This window comes from Meriones unguiculatus, chromosome 4, assembly GCF_030254825.1.
Source record: "Meriones unguiculatus strain TT.TT164.6M chromosome 4, Bangor_MerUng_6.1, whole genome shotgun sequence".
Classification (NCBI taxonomy): Eukaryota; Metazoa; Chordata; class Mammalia; order Rodentia; family Muridae; genus Meriones; species Meriones unguiculatus.
The window spans coordinates 10,886,828-10,907,056 of NC_083352.1; the positions used below are offsets into that span (position 1 = coordinate 10,886,828).

The following is a 20,229-nucleotide window of genomic DNA, read 5'->3' on the forward strand; positions in this document are numbered from 1 at the left end:
ACTAGAGCTTAAGCTCTGTGCCCAGCTGTGAACATCCTGAAATGAGCACTCAGAGAAAAGTAGGCAGCTAATCCACAGTGAGGGGCTGGGGCTTTTTGATTGTTGAGCAGAAATAGTGGCTTACAGTTGCCTTCACTCAGAGAGGAAAAAGAAGAGTGGGTTTGCTAGTCCTCAGGGCTTCCACTGGTCAGAGTCTCTCAGCCACTAGCAGCAGACTCAAGAGTTTATGGTTGTCAAGAAAAGCATCTTGAAGTCTCTTGTTCCACACTGTATAAGGATCTGTGAACCATCTTTCACCAACCCCCCTCCCTCACCCAGCTTATCATTTAATTGCTTCTTAGGCCCACAGAGATGTAGCCCCAGGTCACCACACATTACGTGATATCCAGAGTCACAGCTGAGAGTTCTTCTGGCTTACAAGAGCAGAGCCCGTTGGCTCTTTTTGAGTCACCCACTTCCTTGCATAGGGCTTACGGGGTAACTGAGTCCTGGCCTCTGTTCACATTGTGTGTGCCTGTGATGTACAAATAAAGTCAAAGTCCTTATTGCTGGGCACAATGGTATGAATGAAGGATGAGTGTGAACAGCCTGTGGCCCCAAGAAGATGATGTAACTCGAAACAGATTACTTAAATCTCAAGTGTTTATTATAAAAACTCAAAAAAGTGCAAGAAAAATGCACTGGAATTTTAAAGGCTGGGCAATTTCCTTGAAATTAAATGTGGTAAGCGATATTTTCTTCCTTCTTCTTCTTCTTCTTCTTCTTCTTCTTCTTCTTCTTCTTCTTCTTCTTCTTCTTCTTCTTCTTCTCCTCCTCCTCCTCCTCCTCCTCCTCCTCCTCCCTCCTCCTCCTCCTCCTCCTCCTCCTCCTCCTCCTCCCTTCTCCTTCTCCTTCTCCTTCTTCTTTTTCTTCTTCCTCTTCCTCCTCCCCCTCTTCCTCCTCCTCCTCTTCTCCTCCTCTTCCTCTTTCTCCTCTTCTTCTCTCCCTCCTTCTCTTGCTCTTCCTCTTCTTCACCTCTTCTTCTCCTCCTCCTTTCTTTCCCCATCTTATTCTTCTCCTTCTTTTACTCCTATCCCTTTTTTTGTATTTACTCATTTATTAACAATTAATAAGTTTCAAAATGGAAACTATTCCCTTGCTTGAGCTCTAATACTGCATTTCATTCTGTGCCTCTAATCATCCTACCCAGAACATATTTAAGGCTTACCTAAAAAGTTTATCTAAAAGGCATACTGACATCTAAATCTGGGGTTATCAAAGAATCAAGAAACTTCCTACCTGCACCCTAACTTTTGCATTAGTAAGACTGCTAGTTTCCTGACTTAATTATAGTCATTCATGCTGTCAGCATTAGAGATTGAAAGTCTATTGAAATGGGAGAATAACAAGAAAAAAGTGACTCCGTTAAATTATGGAACTGAAAAATTGGCCATCTTGTGCATGGGAAGAAGTAAGCCCAGTTAATATAGAGAAGTCTCTGACCCACACAGGACACTCTTTGTGAGGTAGAGTGGATGCACTGAGGGGCGCGTTCAGACCCAGGTGAAGGAATACAAGCAGGGAAGGTGGACACTCTTCCCTCTTCCAATCCTCTTATCGCTTAATATGAGTTCAGGCCACAGCCTCTTAGATGTGCCCTTGCTTCGTTCATGGACCTAAGTCTAACTCACAAGATCTGGAACTTTACAAAGGACCCAAGGATGTCAACACAGTGTTCCACTGACACAAATCAGCCTCTTCACCTGGAAAATTGCTCCCTTCTCCCTGGAAGGAGCAGAGGCTAAGTTCCATGGTTTATGTCCCCTTTTCACTGTCTTGAGATTGTCTACCAATGTCTGCCTTTCTTCTCTAGGTCCTAAAAGGTCTGCAATTTCCTAAAATAGTTACAGGAAGTGAGGGAGTTACTTGAGAAACATTAGCACTAAGAATATTTCTGATAGAGCTGGCATCTGATGGGAGAGTACCTGGCATCCCACTGTTCTGTGGTGTGATTCCTGCTCACTCCATACCCTGTCTATAGACAGGAGCTGGGATCCTTTCATCGGTATACCAGATCCTTCCTAATCTAAATGTGGTGGCCACGTTTGACAACTAAAAATAACTAGGGAAAGAGTGGATGGGGGCTCTGTGAGTTCTATCAAGTATTATTATGCATTACACATGACAACCAGAAAAGTCAGCACCATTGCATGCTCTCACACTTGAGGAAGTCAAATGTTGGGGTAAATAATCTTTCCAAGATGCATGACATAGCAGTTTTGGTCTATTGTTATGTAGATGATTTCCAAGTATATACATTCTACTGTGTTATAATCTCTCAATTGATAAATAAGACTAAATAATATTTAAATAAAAGTATATTAATATTTCTATGTAAATTGGCACATAGATGAATGCATTGATCAACACAACAGTTAATAAATATATATATATATACATATACGATAACTAGCTGATAAATAATTGCTACATCATTCATAAACAGGTGGTAGATAATTGAAGAAAGATAAATTCAGATAGACAGAAGGTCATATAGATGGAAGATACACAAATTATAGTAGACAGACAGATGGTGGATAGATGATAGACAGAGAAAAAGATATAAATAAATAGACACAAGGATGAATAAATAGATAAAAGGCAGCTAGCAGATAACAGATGCCAGGTAGGCTGGTGATGGATTACCTAAGAGAAAGAGCCGCAGTTTCAGCCTAGAGAGCATCTTACCTTTAGAGTGTCACCTTCAAAGAGCTGAAAGGTCCGGGCTCTGAGATGGATCCCCTTGCCGGCTTCCGTTTCTATTTTATAGATACACTCATGGTTATCATCATAATTGGATGGGAAATTTGGAGACAGTAATGTTCCTTCATTTCCTTTGACACTTGCTCCACATTCAGCTAAAATAAATGGAACATTAAAAAAGAGGATTCAAAAGTGGAATTATTGATTTAAATAGATTAAAAACTCCAATAGCATGACTACCCCACCTCTATCAATATACAGCTGATTTCCAAGGTTATCCTCAAAAGTAGATTGGTGACACGGCTTTAGTCACAATTCAACACACCTATCTCATTCTTGGGCTTTTCTCCACTACATTAACCACAGAGTTCTTCCTAAGCAGACCTTGTACCCTGCCAGATAGAACTTCCCTAATAAGCCAGCATGCTCCGAGCACCGTGGTAACCTCACCATGCCTCCTTTCAGACTCATCATTTGCCCAGGCCAATTTCTCTGTTTTACTCCTATATTGATGTAATTTTCCTCTGCTTAGGTTTTTTGGCATCAACCAGGGAGTGTTACATGGGAATCTAAAGGCAAACAAAGCTACCGAGTTATCTTGTCACATGGCATGTAGCTTGAATGTCCTTACATGTCATCTGGGGATAGGAGAGCATTAGATGACAGTGACAGATTTCACTCCCTTTTCTTAATGAAAGAAAAGGGTCACTGACTTCTAGCACCAAATTTCTACAAAATAAAATACTTTTAATCAAGTTAAAGCTGACAGTAAGATACTCAACTTTCTGAGGCCTGAGAAAACCAATAAAATCACAATATGTTTTCTCATCTCTGGAAGTGAGTAATTTCAGTCAATACCTCTATCAGCTCTAAAATATTGAAAGGAAAATAATCACTAACAAAAGATGGTACCACACAGCACCACCACCACCATCATCTTGATCATGATCATCATTATCATCATCAACTTTACATAGGCAGAGTGTCTAGGGAACCCAGGTCTCTGTGACACCAGCTGCCTGGAGCCCAGTTTGAAGTGGTTTCTTTTCCTTCTTTTAATCATGATAGAACAGGATTTCCCTGGCCTCCTCACCCTTCACACCAGCAAGTTTTTAAGACAATTTTGTTTGCTTTGCTTTTTAAGAGAGTTTTTTGTTGTTGTTGATTTTTCTTCCCCATGATGAACTTGCCTGTTAGAGATTTTTTCTTTTATAGGCGGAGCATTAACTGTCTCAGGTAGGGACAATCCATCATGCTAAGGCTAGGTGACTTGTTACAAGCAGCTTGTTTTAAAAATAAGTCTATCAATCTGCAAAGATGAACACAACAAGCAAAAACTAAAATATGCCAAAGATCTTGAGAAATATGCCAAAAACCGTGGTGCTCCATCCCAGGGGGAAATCACTACAAAAAACACAGCACATTCATTGATAAAGCAGGTGCTCAGAAAATTGCAAAGTTAACTGATGCAAGTGTTGAAAAGACTTTGAACTTTGCTCAAGGAATCCACTGTGACCCTTCATCATCAGAGCAATTAAATGTTTCCCTTTTTAAGTCTTTTAAAATTCTTTCAATAGTTCATTTAATATTTCTCCAAAGTGCTTGAATATCAATCATATCCCCTGATACAAATCTCTTTCTTCTTTATAGAGAACCTAATGAAACAGTAATGAAAAATTAAATTCTTTTTGAGAGTTTTAGAACTAAATTAATTAAAAATAAAATTAGTTATGATGGAAGGGCATCAGTTGATTCTTTCATTGATTCTTGTATACAGTGGCATCTGTCTACGAATTCAAGTGTCTGGCTATTCTAGGAGCTGCTGCAGCGTAGGGCTCCTACAAGGTCAAGCATGAAGATCCACAGGTGTGTGCTGCTCAGATACAGGTTGGAAAGCTGACACCCAAGCACTAGCCATGTACAGTCTACATGAATTGACAAATATTCACTCATAGAAAAGTTATTTCATTGGAGGTGCTATTTCATTTGTTTTGCTTATATGAAATATAACTTTGCAATATGCCTGGGTGGTGCTTAAATTGGAGTCTGGCTTAAGCCACCACAGAGACTGGTCTTTTGGCCTAACACCGAGGCCATGAGAGCTAAAACATATCACTGAGGTTTGGGAATGGAACCACTGGGAAAAGATAACTTTGCATATTATGGTGGACCTCTGAGACTGTTGTGAAATGGACAGAAGTCCTCATCACTTTCATTAACATAGACACATGCTTTAGAACAGAACTATCGACTAAAAACAATGCAAAGTAACTCAAAATCCAGGCAGAACTCTTTGCCATGTTATATCTCTCTGAAGTATTTGCAGCCATTGAACACTGAGTTTTTGTATTCTTATAAAGAATGCTTTATCCAGGAAGTATGGTTGAATGTATTTTTATTAAAATATACATCTCAAGTTTATTTTAAATAAGCCATCTACCCTTTACTGTATAGTGTATATTTCCTAGGGATAATCAACCTGCAATCATTGGGATAGATTGTAACTATTAGCCAGGGAAATAACAATTATATTTTCAAAACTTTAACAAAAGGAAGAGAGGGTATCCATTGATCAAAGACTCTAGAATAGAGAAGATGTAATGAAGACTATTCTATCCATCTGAAGAAGAGTTAGATCTTAGAGTTTCAGAGAAGGAATTAGAAGTCCAAGGGGTGCTAAGGAGTCCATGCAGAATCCTGGCCCATACCAGCAGCCACAGAAGATCTGAAGGTGACTCTAGTGTGCATGTAGGAGAGAGGGCCTACAGGGATGAGCACTGTTTGCTCAGACGTAAAAGGAGAAAGCAACTTGTCAGGGTGGGTCAAGCCTCCCCCATTGCGATGCAGGGAGACAGGCACAGAGGTGAGGGCAGAACACTGAAGCATGGAGTTCAATCTACCCAAAGCCTTTATTGGTACAGGCAAAAGCATATTGAGTGAGAGCAATACAAGGCAGGGAGAGTCCTGCATGGCTGTCATTAAGAGAAGGTTCCTTTTGAGTAAAATGGAAAGTGACTTAGCAGGTTTTTGTAGAGAGGTGAGGATGTGAATTTCCCAAAGTAGATGATTTCTTTCAGCACCAAGACTTCAGGGGTCAGTGGAGACCTAGGAAACTCAGTTTAGGAATAACAGAATCCCTAGAGGCAAAGCTGATGAGGAGCTACATAGCTGGCAAATTCATTGGCACCAGAAGCCAATGAGTGTTGGCACCTGAGACACAGAGGTAGTGCCAGATGTGCCTCATGCCTGTTGGATTCTGTGTAGTTTGTTGCCCTTTATCACAGGCATCTGGTAACCTGCTGTGCTGAAAAGAAATGCAGAAAACAGCAGGCAAGGTACAGAAGGCTGAATAGAGAAGAGGCCAATGCAAGGCCTCTGTGGGCTTTCTCCAGGGATGTGGGTGGGTAAGAGCCAATGGCATCTGCTGCTTGGCAATCCACAGGCTATGCAATTTTCTGATGAGGTTCTGTCTAGGTTGTCCTACTTGTAAGACAATACCGTGCTTACAGCATAGACTATACATCAAGATAAGTAAAGATCATGGTGCCCTCTAGACAGAGCTCAGGAAATTATTTTACATTAAGACAACATTGCAAAATCCTGATTACCAAAAAAAAAGCAAAACAAAACAAAGAAAAAAAAAACCAAGAAAACAAAACTAACAAAGAAAAAACAGGGTTGCAATGGAGAATTGGAGTAAAACAGCCTAACAAGCAAATGAATCCCTAAATCAATTACTTGATTTAATTTTCTTCCAAAACGTAAACTGTACAGTTAAAAATGTTAAGACATGGAGTTTCCATCCCAGAGAACTCTGGGAAATTCTCAGTACATCAATAGAACAATGTCCATATAGTTTTTGAAACTTGAGCCAGGTTTTCAGCACAGGATTGTGGGTGGGGTGGGAGAGAAGGGAAAGAGGAGGAAGGAAGACACTTTTGATGTTGGCTTAACTTTGTATAGACTCTCTATGGCTCATGAGGAGCCAAAGGCCAACACTGACTTTTAGACTTCATAATACAACTAAGTCATGCCTAGAAAAGAAGAGACTCAGAAATATAGAGAAAGATGGGCATATTTTGATAATCTGGCATTTTCTTGTTATTCAGTATCTCCCAGGGATCCCATGCCTGCTTCTGTTTTGTGGCCTGGGAGTTTGGAATTACCTTTTGATCCATCTCTGTGAACCTGGAAGTCTTAGGAAAAGCACAGTCAATCTCTTACATTTGTTCATTGTTAGGGTGTCTGGTCATGAACAGACCTCTGCTGAGTTGCTGAGTACTGTGGCTGAGTGACAGGTGTCAGACTGTGTCTCAGGAATAATGACCAGGTATTTAAGCATCACAGAAGTCTTGTGCTGAAACCAGGGTGGCAATGGTGGCAGTGCTCCTCCAGTTACTCAGACCGGCACAATGTCAAAAATCAGTACAGTACCACTGCTCTGAACCAGCATGCCCAGAGAACTTCCTCTCAAACAACCCAAACTATGCTCCACTTCACAGCAGAATAACTGCCTGCCTTCTCATAGACGACACTACAAAGCAAGCTCTGAGATCAAACACTGGTGATGTGTCTTTCCTGGACTGCGCAACAAACACACAGTAAAGGCCTCCAAGGGACAACAAAGCCACTCTGGCTTGCCATTGTCATCCCAGGGAGTATGGGAGCATGGATCTCAGGAACAGTAGAACTTGTGTTATTATAGCATGTCTTCTAGCATTTTTTTTCTTTTCCCCATTTTCTAAGTTCACACACACATACACACACACACATGCACACTCTTATTTTTCCCTTCACAGAAACACTGGGCACATATTTTGGTCTCCCCTTTCCACTCAGAGAACCTACTAGCTTACAAAGACACAGTTTATAGATGAGAAAAGTCAGGCTCCCAAAGTGAGGTAGCTCCCCACAGCCCAACCTCTTCCAGTTTCGGCCTCTACCCTTCCTGCGCAGCCCTCTCTCTGACCCGCTGCCCATGGATGAATGAAATGAAAGCGTGTGGCCACCTACCCACACACCTTGGCAGAGGTGCACTCCACACTCGGCGTCCCCCACCCAGGCAGGTAAGCTTGGTTGCACCTTCTAAGCGGTATCCCTGGAAGCAGGTAAAAGCCAGTGTGTCACCCACACCGAACTGGAACCCAATTCTTCGGCTGAAGGCAGGGACTCCAGGGTCATCACAGGGCTCCAGGTCATATTCTGGAAACAAACAGACAGGGTGAGGGTGTGGGGCCTGGGAAACAAGCAAAAGTTCTTAGCATAGACTAGGAAAGGGCGCACACAGAAAGACACCTCCCTTTCACCCCACTCTCTCTCCCTTCTCTGCTTTCCCTCTCTGTTTGTTATATGAATTCATGTCCTTTGTCCCATGGATTGCAACAGAGGTCTCAGTAGTTTACACTGTAAACAAACATGTGCAATAAGGTAAAACGGGATGCAGCACTTTGAGAGGGTGGAATCAATTTTCTTGTATTCACAACGGATAAAACCACCTCTGCACTTTCCTTAAAGGCAGTTTTCATAAAGAAGCACAGAGCAGAAGGCAGAGGAGGGACAAGCATAGTGCTAGCCGTCAGCTCATCATGGCCAAGTCACCCGTAGATAGGTCTGTAGGCAACGAAGCTATTCTCAATGTATGAACCTCATTTTATTGACATACAATGGAAAACTCTTTGTCTGTCGCATAGAAATTTCTACCAGCCTCTCCAGAAGCAAGTTCTAAACCAAGCAGTAGGGCCTGATACATGGCTGCATGTGGAAAGTATGCCTTCGGAAGACTGGCATCACCGAGGACCATTTGTGTCAGCCTCATGCTTTTGGCTGGGATTACACTATCTGTGCAGTTCAGACACTGTTTGCCATCGGTCTTCCTGTCTATCTGGGAGACTAAGAGCTGGTGAGCTGGAAGCACCATGAGGGAGAGCAGATGCCCATGCTTTCTGCTTGCTCCGTTGGCAAAGTTCCATGTTCGGTTCAGTCATGTCAGCACCAGGTCAGAGACCAAGGGAATGTCTCTACAGTCTGGACCTGGGAATTGCTAATAAGGAGCTGTTCCGGTTTCCTTTCTGTTGCTGTGACAAGACACTGACAAAAAAAACAACTGTGGGGAGGAAAAGGTTTATTTGGTTTATACTTCCAGGTCACAGTGCATCGCTGAGGGATGTCCAGACAGGAACTCAAGCAGAAAATGAAGCAAAAACCATGAAGCAATATTGTTTACTGTCTTGCTCTCTGGCTTGCTCTACCCAGCCAGGACCATTTGCCTAAGGATGGTCCCTTAGCGGAATGTGCTCTCCCACATCAGTTATCACCCAGGACAGGCCCACAGTCCACTGTGATCTGAGAAACTCTTCCGCTGAGATTCCCCTTTCCCAGGTGACTATAAGCTCTGCCAAATTGACAAAAAAAACAAAAACAAAAAAAACACCTCACTGGAACAGAGACAATGAAAGGTTTACTGAGGGATATTCTTTGCTGTGAATTCCTGGGAAGTCAAGAGGCCATTTCTTCCCAGTGAGGCGTGTGATCAAGTGGGGACCTGGACTTGTTCCTAAGAAAATGTCGCCTCCACTTTCTGATATCCCTCTCATTAAATTTTAGACTCCATATGGTCAATGAACACACAAAGGACTCCAATCCATCAGTGTTTTCTTCAGTTTACCCTTTTCACATCCACCCTTTTGTTCACTGTAGTATCAGAGTATTAGAATTTCACCAAAGTCTCACTGTAGAACACTGAACACACGCCCATCCTTCATTTCGCTGATCCACCAGTTACCCTCTGAGGTCCATGCTATCACTGTTGTGTGCTCTGCTCTTCCCTTGGGTCAAAATTATGCTCTAGTCTTAAAAATACTCCAACTCACCTTACTACTCTGGGAATGCACCTATTAATTTGACCTTAGTTTACTATACCCCAGGGAGGACAAAAGGTGGGAAGTATTATCTACTGAATTCCACCAATAATCACTGCAAACCTGTCCCAACAACACAGACTCTGCAGCAAATACCAACATAACAATGCCATGACCTAGCAGACACTTCCTTCTGAAGTTATTTTCTTTCCATCTGAAAAACAGTGCATACCTTGTGAGAATAATGTCTTTCTGTTCTTCTAGAAACAATTTAAAATTATTTGCATATATGCTAATGACATGAATGTTGTTTCTATTACAATTTGCATGAAGCCACCCAGCATTAGGATTCTTCTCTCTGGCTATATTTTATTTTGTAGTTTATTTTTAAATCTTACAATATTTATTTTATTTTTTATGAATGTTTACGTGACTGTGCGTACACATATGTGTAAGACTAATCATAGGGGTCAAAGGAGGCCATTGGATTCCCTCTAGTGATCATATTCTGCTTCACATGAGTGCTAGGACCCTAACTCAGATCCTCTGTAAGAGTGGAGACAGCTTTTAACTACTGTGTCATCTCCCCAGCTCCTTATTTGGTAGTTTAGATGATGCCTTCTTCCTGTGCCTGTTAAAATATAAAGGGTCTGATCTCATCCCATGGGAAATGGGGCATTCATCTCTATTATCCATCTATGTAGCCATTCCTTCTCATATTAGTTGCTATTTATTTGCTGTTTCTTAATCGTCACTTGCACCGTACATCTCTCATAAGTTTTCTTTTATAAAATACATGCATTAATTTTATTTTATATGCGTGAACGTTTGACCTACATGCATGTATGTATACTATAAGCAATGCCTGGTGCCTATGGAAGTCAGATATGTGGGTCTTGATAACTGAATGCAGGTCCTCTGCATGAGGAAAATGTGATCTTAACTGCAGAGCCATCTCTCCAGCCCCATTCTTTACAATTCTTACACCAGAAAAGACATTTATTGTTCTTGATCTTTTTCCTTTCTTTCAACTGAAAAGTTTTAGTTTCCACAGAGGCAGCTTACGTCCTGATGTAGGGCCACATCTCAGGATAGTTACAAGCAGTCACTCTGGGCTATTTTTTGAGTGGCTGAAGTGCAGTGGAAGACTGAGTGAGCTCTTTTCCATGCCTAGGACTAACAGATCAACAATGGAAGGAGACACCATCCCAGTTAGATGGGTGTGGCAGAGTGAAGTCTTGAAATATACACATTTGTGGGTGCTATATGTCTTTTAAAGGTCATGTTGGAATTCAGTTATCATTGTGACATTACCATGAGAGTGGAGCTTTAAGAGGTGAGAGGTGGTGAGACCTCTCCCACACAAATGCAAAAAGGTTTAGTGTTGCTAGAACTGCCTGGGGCTCCTCACACCAAGAGTGTGCTCAGCTCCTCTTCTCCATCTAGCTTCCTCCCTGCTGCTTTGCCTACCACCAGGACCCAACACAGCACAAAGGGCCTCTTCAGCTATGAAGGCCATGTTCTTACATGTACACCCACAGAACCAGTAGCCTAAGAAACTGCACTATATAGAAATGGACTTCCCACAGGGCTGCAAGGACCCAGAACCAATGCTTTGCTGTGCCATGACCTGTGTGATGGCCAAAATGAAAGAAACAGTTGGGTTGAGATTTAATTTCTGAAGTTTGTAGCTGCTTTGTTCTTAATGACTGGCTCAAAGTTGTATTTTGGATGGGGTGTTGGGCATTACTCTCCTAAAAGGGTTAACTTGAGCATTGTATGGCAAGGATGCAAGGCAGTTGTATCACTTTCCTTCTGCCGTGTGAAGACACAGCTCAGAAGCAACCACCTTATTCTAGAACCTAGCCCTGGGACCTCCCAGGAACCAGAACTGTGAGAATGGAATCTCTACTCTACCCCAAAGTCTCTGCTGTTCTGTTACTGCAGCACAGATGGACTGAGGCAGAAATACAAAGACTTGTCTGTCATCTATGGGCTGGGGGCAATAGAATTAAGAAACAGATGAGGAAAGATGATTGAAAATCAGATAGATCCCTGGGTAATGTCTGTGGAAGGCAGCCACAGTCCTTCATGCCCTCTCCTTTACAGTATTCAGGTTTACTCATTACAGATCAGAATGTAAGAATATAGACGGTAGAGAAGATTTCCTAGTTTACCTGAGAGGTCTTCTAGGGAAACTGTGGAGAAAAGACTCCTGCACTAGCTGAGGAGACCGAAGTCTCAGGTAAACTGGCCAATTTCATCATTGTTTTGACTACAGTAAGCTTCCAAGAAAGCATGCATTTGAGCCAGTCCTGGAAGCCTCTCTTCTGCTGAGACATAGCAAGAAAATCAATTTAGTTGAATTAAAATAATTGAAGCTCTTTGGAAGTAGAAGAAAACAAACAAACAACAACAACAACAACAAATACACCAAACACCTGTTGGGAATACTGCTAGACAGGCATTCCAGTTTAGATGACAAAGCTTCGCACAAGGGTGAATGTCCCTGCATGTGACAAACAGAGCACAGAGCTGCTGGTGGGGGCTAGCAGGCGCCTTCTGTCCACAGGGTGTATAACAAACCATCAAGTATTGTAACAATCAGTAAGCGCCCCTGATAGCACTTATGCAATTTAGGCTTGAGATCTTACACGCAAAAGAAATCACAAACAATTAAGGCACTTGCATCCCATATTATGAAATTGAGTTACTTCCAAACTATGATAAATGACATCAGGGCTTTGGTCAGGACATCAAGTCAGTCAGGACAAGTAAGTGTAATTGTTCACACCCATCAGTGGTGGGGTTCAGTCCTCGTCAATGGGGTGTGTAGAGAATGGAAGAAGACTGCTCCTCGAGCCCTGTCTAAACGATCAGACTTATCTTGCTCATTTTGATCAGTGTTTTTTTTCTCATATGTACAAAGACTACCTGTATCTTAGCAACACAAATTATGTATATCTCACCTATGTCAATAATTTCAAATGTACCAGAAATCCTACACAGCTATTGATACATACTAGAATAAAATTTAAAATAAAATGAAATAGTTTCTTGACTTTGTCAGGATATTGTCACCATGTATAACTTTGATAAAGGAACTTAACAGTCTGTCATCCTGCGTGTATAAGTAATTATCCACTGGAGGGACAAAAGTCAAGGGCAGCTGCCCCTGTATTTTGGTTTGCGGGAGTGAGGTTTGCGCAGCGCTGTTACAAATGATGAGAAGTGAATCAGGAAACCTTTTCAGGAAACAGAGTTTTATTTATCAATTTCCAAGGAAGAGAATTTACATATGGTACAAGACTGAATGGCACACCAGTTGCCAGACAGCCATGCTAGCAGCCTCTATATCCTGTGGATCAAAAATTTGCTGAGGAGAGAGAGGGAGCACAGAGAGTCAGAGACAGAGAGGGAGACAGAGACAGAGAAACAGAGACACAGGAGAAGGGGAGGAAGGGAAAGTGGAAGGAAGATGAGAAAGAGCATATTATGGCCAAAGACAGAAACAATAAGGAGCCAACATACCTGCAAATGTGATGTTGAAGCCTTCGTAGGAGATGGAGAAGTCAGAGATGAACCTGAGTTGGGCAGTGAAGTTTCCGAACAAGCCAGCCTTAATGGTGTGAGGCAAAACTGAACCAGTGAGCCTGGCCACAGGCTCTGAGAAACTCCCATCCTCCGTGATCAGCAAATAGTCGTGGGAACTTTCAAGGTGAAAGGTGTGGAAATTCATCTGCACTCCTGAGAGATGAGGGCGGGACAGTCGATTTAACTGCAGCCGGAAAGAATCTCTTCTGGGCATAATTACAGACATCAAAGCTTTGGATCAAAATATCTCAAATTGTTAAATATTAAAATTATCTTGTATGACTCTAGCTTTGAACTTTCAGAGAAAAATTAGATAGTAGCTGTTCTAAATTCAAGAAGAGGAGTTAAACAAAAACATGTTCAAATAGTTAAGGGATCAGTTGCAGACAGATGCTGCCATGGGTTTTGGTGTAGTTATGGATGTGGATGTCCCCAGGGCCTGGTGCTCAAGCCAGAGAAAGACAAAACACTTAACGTCTCTCCATTTTCAGAAATATTAGTTTGGAGACATCATATGCAAACATATACTTCACAGGGCAAATTCTCTTGAAATTATACTTTTGCAAGCTTCATGCTATCTTCATAGACACCAGATTCAAGCACTATCTCTGAATCTCTCTGCTGTTTTTTTTTTTAGATTTACATTTTTCTAACTAAAACATCTTAGTTGCTCATAATCTGTATATTCTTATTTTACCTCAGTGCCATATTCTTCCTTCTTTCTTTCCTAGCAGCTTACTGTTTTCTTTAATGAGTGTATCCGTGGCTCTCGATGTATAGATGTGTGCATGTGACTGCATGTGCACTCAGGGGCCACAGGCATCTGACTTCCCTGGATTTGGAGTTGTAGGTTGTTGTGAGTGGACTACTGTGGGTGCTTGGATTTGAACTCAAGTCCTCTGCAAGAGGAGCATGTGCTCTTAGCTGCTGAGTCACCTCTCCATGTATTTTTTTTAATACGTGCTCATGGAAAAGTATAAAACATGCCTATAAAGGCACCGTTCCATGTAGTTCAGTGTAAAGCTAGGTCAATAAAAAAGCAAGCAGAGGTCAGATATATGTTGAAAGGCAAAGTCTATTGACTAAACTTTTTCAAAGGTTCTTTAAAAAGTGACATAGGTATTCTTAAGAACATATCCAGGATACCTTGCTAAACCCAGCATTTATAATCTCTATTTCCTACAAAAAATACCAATTTGCTTCTCTTTGCATTTACCATTTGTATAAGGGTGAAGAAATCCATGGCATTTAAACATCATTAGATTATGTAAAGAGCTGGGATTTATCAGAAGGACAATGTCAAGAAAACTTAGAACAGAAGCACCGATGTTTCTTAGACATATTATAGAAGTTTAAATAATCCACTCTTATACTGAATCAATATTCACATTTTATTTAATTGAAGCTCATTTTCCTTATCATTACATCTAATTTCCAAGTTTATATTTATACATATACAGCCAGGTTACTGAACGAAGAACAACAACAAAAATGACTTCTGCCTAACTCTCCAATGATACTAAGATCTTGCTTAATTTTAGTCTTATCAAAAGGTAAAAGTTAAGGGTGTCAAACCCATGAAAATTCATTCATCTGCCTGGTATTTCCTTACTGTTTCCTCGAGCCCATTGTGCATTACTCTTTGTGCCAAGACCTGCCTTTTGTCTTACCCTTGCCATGAGAGACTTCGATGGTCCACGTACAGTTCAGAGAATTTGGATAAAAGTCTGGAAATCCTGGAGAAAGGACAGTCCCACTCTTTCCATGGATGTAGCCTCCACAAAGTGCTGAAATAACAGAAAACATGAGCAGTCCACTGTGATTGCTGGGTTGGAGTGTTTCTAGATGGACAGTATATTTGTGTAAGTAAGAATAGGATGAAATTGAAACCCAGACATTGTTTTGTTAGCAGTTATGAGTTGCCCATTAATAAGTAGGTGTCTCTATCACAGCATAGCTATAAAACCTGAGAATAGAACAGGGCAGACAATACCAAACTGTGTCAGTTTATCAGGAGAACTGAGGACACATTAAGCTGTCTCCCCCAGGGTGAGATTTCCTAGCTGCCCTTTAGTGAATTAAAAATCTTTATAGCACAATATGCTAACCTCAAACTAACTCATAGATTTAAGAACCATGAATTTATTTTTAATACTTTGAACCAGAAAGTAACAGTACACAGAAGTACAATCTGGAAACTTTTAGGATTTTTAACAGACGTGAAAAAAAAATTGCATACATGAAGTCACAGCAGCTGTGATTGCATGTACATGACCAGCACAAGAACAAGCCAGCATGAATTCTAATGTGGATGGGGAGGGGCTTTGAAGTCTCTCCCCTATTTGGGAAGCTATCAGTAGTTGACAATAACTGTGGAACGACAGTCAATTTTCCTGAGGGATGCAGCCTCTGAGAGGCCACCCATGCTCCAACAAATGGCCCCATAACCATGCACATATAGGCAGCATTAAGTGGACTCAGTGGCAAAGAATCTAATATAGTATGTGTGGGATGGCTACTTTTGTTAACTTGATACACTCTAGAATCAAGTGGAAAGAGAGTCTCAGTGGGGACCATTTAGATAGGGTTAATCCATGAACACATCTGGGGAATTTATCTTGATTTGGTTAGTTGAGGTAGAAGGAGCCATCGTGGATGTGTTTGGCATTATTTTATGAGCCAAGCTCTGAACTGAAGAGAAGAGGCAATTGCTGAGTTGTACGCATACATACATTCTACTTTTTCTACTCTCAACTGTGGACTTTTCACTACCTGCTTCAAGTTCCTGACACTGTAGCTTCCCTGCTGTGATCAACTGTCACTTGGAACTATAAGCTGAAATCAACCCCCTTCTCTCATCATTTGCTTCCTGTCAAGATATTTATCACAGCAAGCAGAAATAAATCCAGGTCACAGCGCTAGGAATATAAACTAGCTTAGCTCACATGGAAAACAACATGAAGATGCTCTGTTGTAGAAGCTGAATAACATTGGCATGGTCCTACCATTGGGGTTGGGAAGGAAATAGGTGCATCAAAGATATCCTCTCAATCCCCCATATTGACGGTAGAAATCCTCGTGACAGCCAGCATACAAAAGCAACCAAGGTATTCATAGGCAGATAGAAAACAAAGATAAGATGTTATCTACACACATTGGGAGGTCATTGGGCCCAAAGAGAATAGGGTGCTGCAACAAAGGTGATCCTGGTGGGGAGGGGCGTAATGCTTGAAGTGAATCAAACCGAGAGACAGAGCCTTCAGTTTATCTCAAGAGGAGACTTTGGGAACTGTCACCCAATGGTAGAGTTCAAACAACAGCCCTTCCACCTGTTGGCTCAGTGACCTATGTGAAGCTCCTGGCCTTCAGTCCTTTATATTGCCTTATTTTGGAAATGAACAAATTTCATCTTAGTGTTAGCTGTTTGTAATTACTAAATTGTAAATGGGACTTCTTGGCCTCCCTTACTGCATGAAATTTTTTTCATAAAAATTTTCCCTTTAATCTTTGTCTCTTTCTGTTTCTGTCTGTCTGTCTCTCTGTCTCTCTCCTGTGTGTGGGGGGTGGGTGGGGAGGACTGCCTACTGATTCTGTTTCTGTAGAGCCCTGGATAATACATATTCTCACTACATTATGACATTATGACACAGAGCAGATCATACTTTTCTGTGCTCCCTACTGCGTCTGAAAATGTACCAGTTCCTGCTCTGTGTGCTGGAGAAAGAGATGAGCTGCCGGGAAAGGACTACCTGCACTGTGTAACAAAACTAACACTGGGTCAGCATGGCTCCAGCCTGTTCTTTGAGAGACCTTTGTGGTGTCTGGGAGAAGCTCATAATCTGAGCTTGTACCTACTCTTCCTTCATCACACTAGATAGATCGTCTAGTTAAAACCATCTACTGTGAACCAAAATGAACCATCATTCCCTAACTTATACCTGAACCGCATCTTCCCGTGTGATAATTACAATTTGTTTTATGAACAACACTTTCACAATTAATATCTTCATTATTATTGGATAATGAATGACACACTTTAATTCCTATGCTCTCTGGTTAATACTCGTTAATACTCTCTGGTTAACACATCACAACACATAAAATTAGAAAGAATAGCCACATGAAAACCAATTCAACATAAACTTTTTAAGGTCATTTCTGCAATATTTCGATGCTTTCACATTAGGTTTTCCCATCATAATGTTGCACTGGCTCTATATTTCACTATGAAAGATAGAGCATGAAACATAAACTTTGAAGTCAACTTAGTCAACACAGAATTGCTCAGAACCTGCTGGTAGTCACCGTCCTTGGCGCCGGGAGATAGCAATAAAGAAAGAAGACAAAAACACGACTCTCGTGGAGTTCATGGAACAGTGAAGACCATAACTGTGCAAACCCTGATGACAGATTCTGGAAGAAGAGAGTTGACTGTGAATGGACCCATTCAAAGAAAAAGGAGAGCAGAGTCCAAGACTTATGTGGAGCTGGAGGCACTGACATGGGTTGTCAGAGGCAGGTAGGAAAATGTGCTGCAGTGAGTCCCCAGGTGATACCTGCATGAGAGCATGGGTGGCTAGAATGTAGAAAGGAAAAGGAGCCCTCGACTCCTCAACTAGCATAGGCTTATTTGCAAAGAAGGCCTGAGGAAGGTGAGAAAAAGGTCTTCGTAGTTGCTCACAGGGAATCCCCAAGCATCATAAGCCATCCTAGGAGGATGGGTTTTTTCCAGAGGTAGAGGAAGGGATACATTGGGTCCCTGCCTATGGATCACACAGGCTACTTTTTGTTTAACCAGGTCACAGGGCTGCTCTATAGGGCACAGGGAGAGAAGCAGGCAGATGGGTAGATGTTATGGTCAGCTGCAGAGAGAGGCAGACATACACCAACTGTAGAGCTATTATAACTATCTGCTATCTGGACTGGCACAGCAGCAGAAACAAACTTGAAGCCTGAGCATGACATGGAAGGGGGATGGAGATGTGCAAGCAGAATTTTGTAGGGGGAAAGAGGGATTCAGCTTTGGAAGCCTAGAACTTGATATGAAGTGATGGAGTTAGAATGGTGTGGAACACTGACTAGAAAACAGAACAGGACAGTGATGGTTAACTAGTATTGTAGATGTGAACAAACAGTGGGAAATGGCACCCAGGTATTCAGCGGAGTGGAGATGAAAGATTCTAGAGAGGAACCTGAAGCAGCGTGACCAGGACAAAGAGGAGGAAATAGAGGACTAAGGTTTGGATGGTAGAAGATGTATACTGTTCATTTTAATCTATTTTAGGGAAGGAATAAATCACCACAATGAATTCTCAACTTTTATGTAGGCTTAACTGTAAGAACTTAAGAGTATTTTGTGTTATTTTATGTTATACCGAGCCTGCGCAAGCTTCTGAGCTCATAAAAGAAAAAAGTACTTCATATCCAACTATATTGAACACTTGCAAAATCTATAATTCTTTGTATCTGTGCATTGTGTGCAGGCTAACAGGCGTGTGCAAATATGTGCATATGTGGAAGACTGAGGTCATCCTTCAGTACCATTGCTTAGGAAATGTTCTCTTCAGTACCATTGCTTAGGAAATGTTCTTCTTGCTTTTGAGGACCATACTGGGCCTAGAGCATATTGGTTAACTCAATGCTGGATCAGCAAGCCCCAGAGATCTCCCTGTCTCTGCCTCCCCAGTGCTGTTAGGTGATGTCACATCCTCCTGTGGAAGGCTGGGAATGCTCATCAGACAGAGGGTGTTTCTGTTTGGAGCACAGGGGGATAATTTTGCAGGTGAGTTGTGCCTCTGTCAATCTTTATCACATGATGCATATGCTGTTCTCTCTGAGCCTCCTCTTATCAGTGTTCTAAATAACTGCATGAGGCCCACAGGCTTAAGGAAATGGGAGTTTGATGTACAGGGAATGGAACTGAGATTCTCAGCTAAATCTAAAGAGAGAAGAGAATAAGATAAAATCCAGACTTTTACTGCGGGGTCCCTATAGGACTCGACTCTTCATAGATGGTCATGTCTCTGTTCCCTTGGCAAAGCCACCAATTTAGCAGCACAGAATCTGAATTACATGAACCTGTTTCCTCACGCTCTGTGGAGGCTTTTCTGGGTAGTTATAAAAGCTACAGTAAAATTTTTTTCTTCTAATTTCCTTGAGGCTGTCACTCTGTGAGTCTGGCATTTGTATCTCTAATATCTACCCACCAACCAGGATGCAGACAGGTTTTATCAAAAAGCCCCTTGGGGAGAAGACTGAAATATGCAGGAAATAAAGAAGTCAGAGAGGAGCAGATTGAGATCTTTTCCTGCGTGTACTGAGGGTAAGCTCCCAGCAATGATCAGGTTTGGTGTTGATCTCTGCTTGGATCCCCATCTCCATTACAAATCATTTGCTGAAGATTTTAAGGGGTTAAGTAAGACACAGGGGGTTTTACTAACACCCCTTCATGCTTGCAGGCATACAAAATACATATTCAAAGAAGTACTTGACATCTCCAAGATTATAGTCTAGTAGAAAAAGCAAAACAAAAAAAAAATAAAAATATAGATAATAAAGTGAGTATTATTCTGCAATCAAGGAATAGCAAGTAACTTTCAGTTGTCAAAAGCAGCTCAGGTGTTAAGTCTACAAAGTGCTGTTGAGATGGCAAAAAAGAAGGCAAGTTGCTGTCCGTAGTGAGGAGGGTGGAGACCCCACAAGTGAGGCCGTATGGGTAGGATGTGGGAAATCACTCCTGCAATGCCTCGTGGTATGTGGTTTGCTGCAATTTCTTTGTCCTGTTCACATCATGACTGAGTAATGCACACCTTCCTTCAAAACGTACAGATCTCCATAATTATCACCAACTTTCCCCACCCATGTCATCTCCAAGATCATGACAAGAGCTGTCTAATTCACTGAAGATTACAGACCCAATTTTCACTTCATGGATCCAAGATATGGGACTGAATAAGCTCAAGAGTAGGTGTCTACCTCCACTGAGGAAGACAGTAATTGACATATGAGGCATGCACTTCAGGCCGGAGTCCTTCAT

General features: G+C 41.6%; 1 protein-coding gene across 2 annotated transcripts in view; it reads right to left on the reverse strand.

The window, feature by feature from the left end:
- Positions 1 to 20,229, reverse strand: part of Csmd1 (CUB and Sushi multiple domains 1) — a 1,585,983-nt gene that overhangs the window by 285,795 nt on the left and 1,279,959 nt on the right. For both annotated transcript variants that reach the window (XM_060381443.1, XM_060381442.1), the window contains exons 19-22: positions 14,864 to 14,980; positions 13,131 to 13,346; positions 7,756 to 7,944; positions 2,728 to 2,897 (exon numbers count right to left, since the gene is read on the reverse strand). In XM_060381443.1, the coding sequence (XP_060237426.1) occupies positions 2,728 to 2,897; positions 7,756 to 7,944; positions 13,131 to 13,346; positions 14,864 to 14,980 (692 nt within the window). The remainder of the gene's footprint in view (positions 1 to 2,727; positions 2,898 to 7,755; positions 7,945 to 13,130; positions 13,347 to 14,863; positions 14,981 to 20,229) is intronic.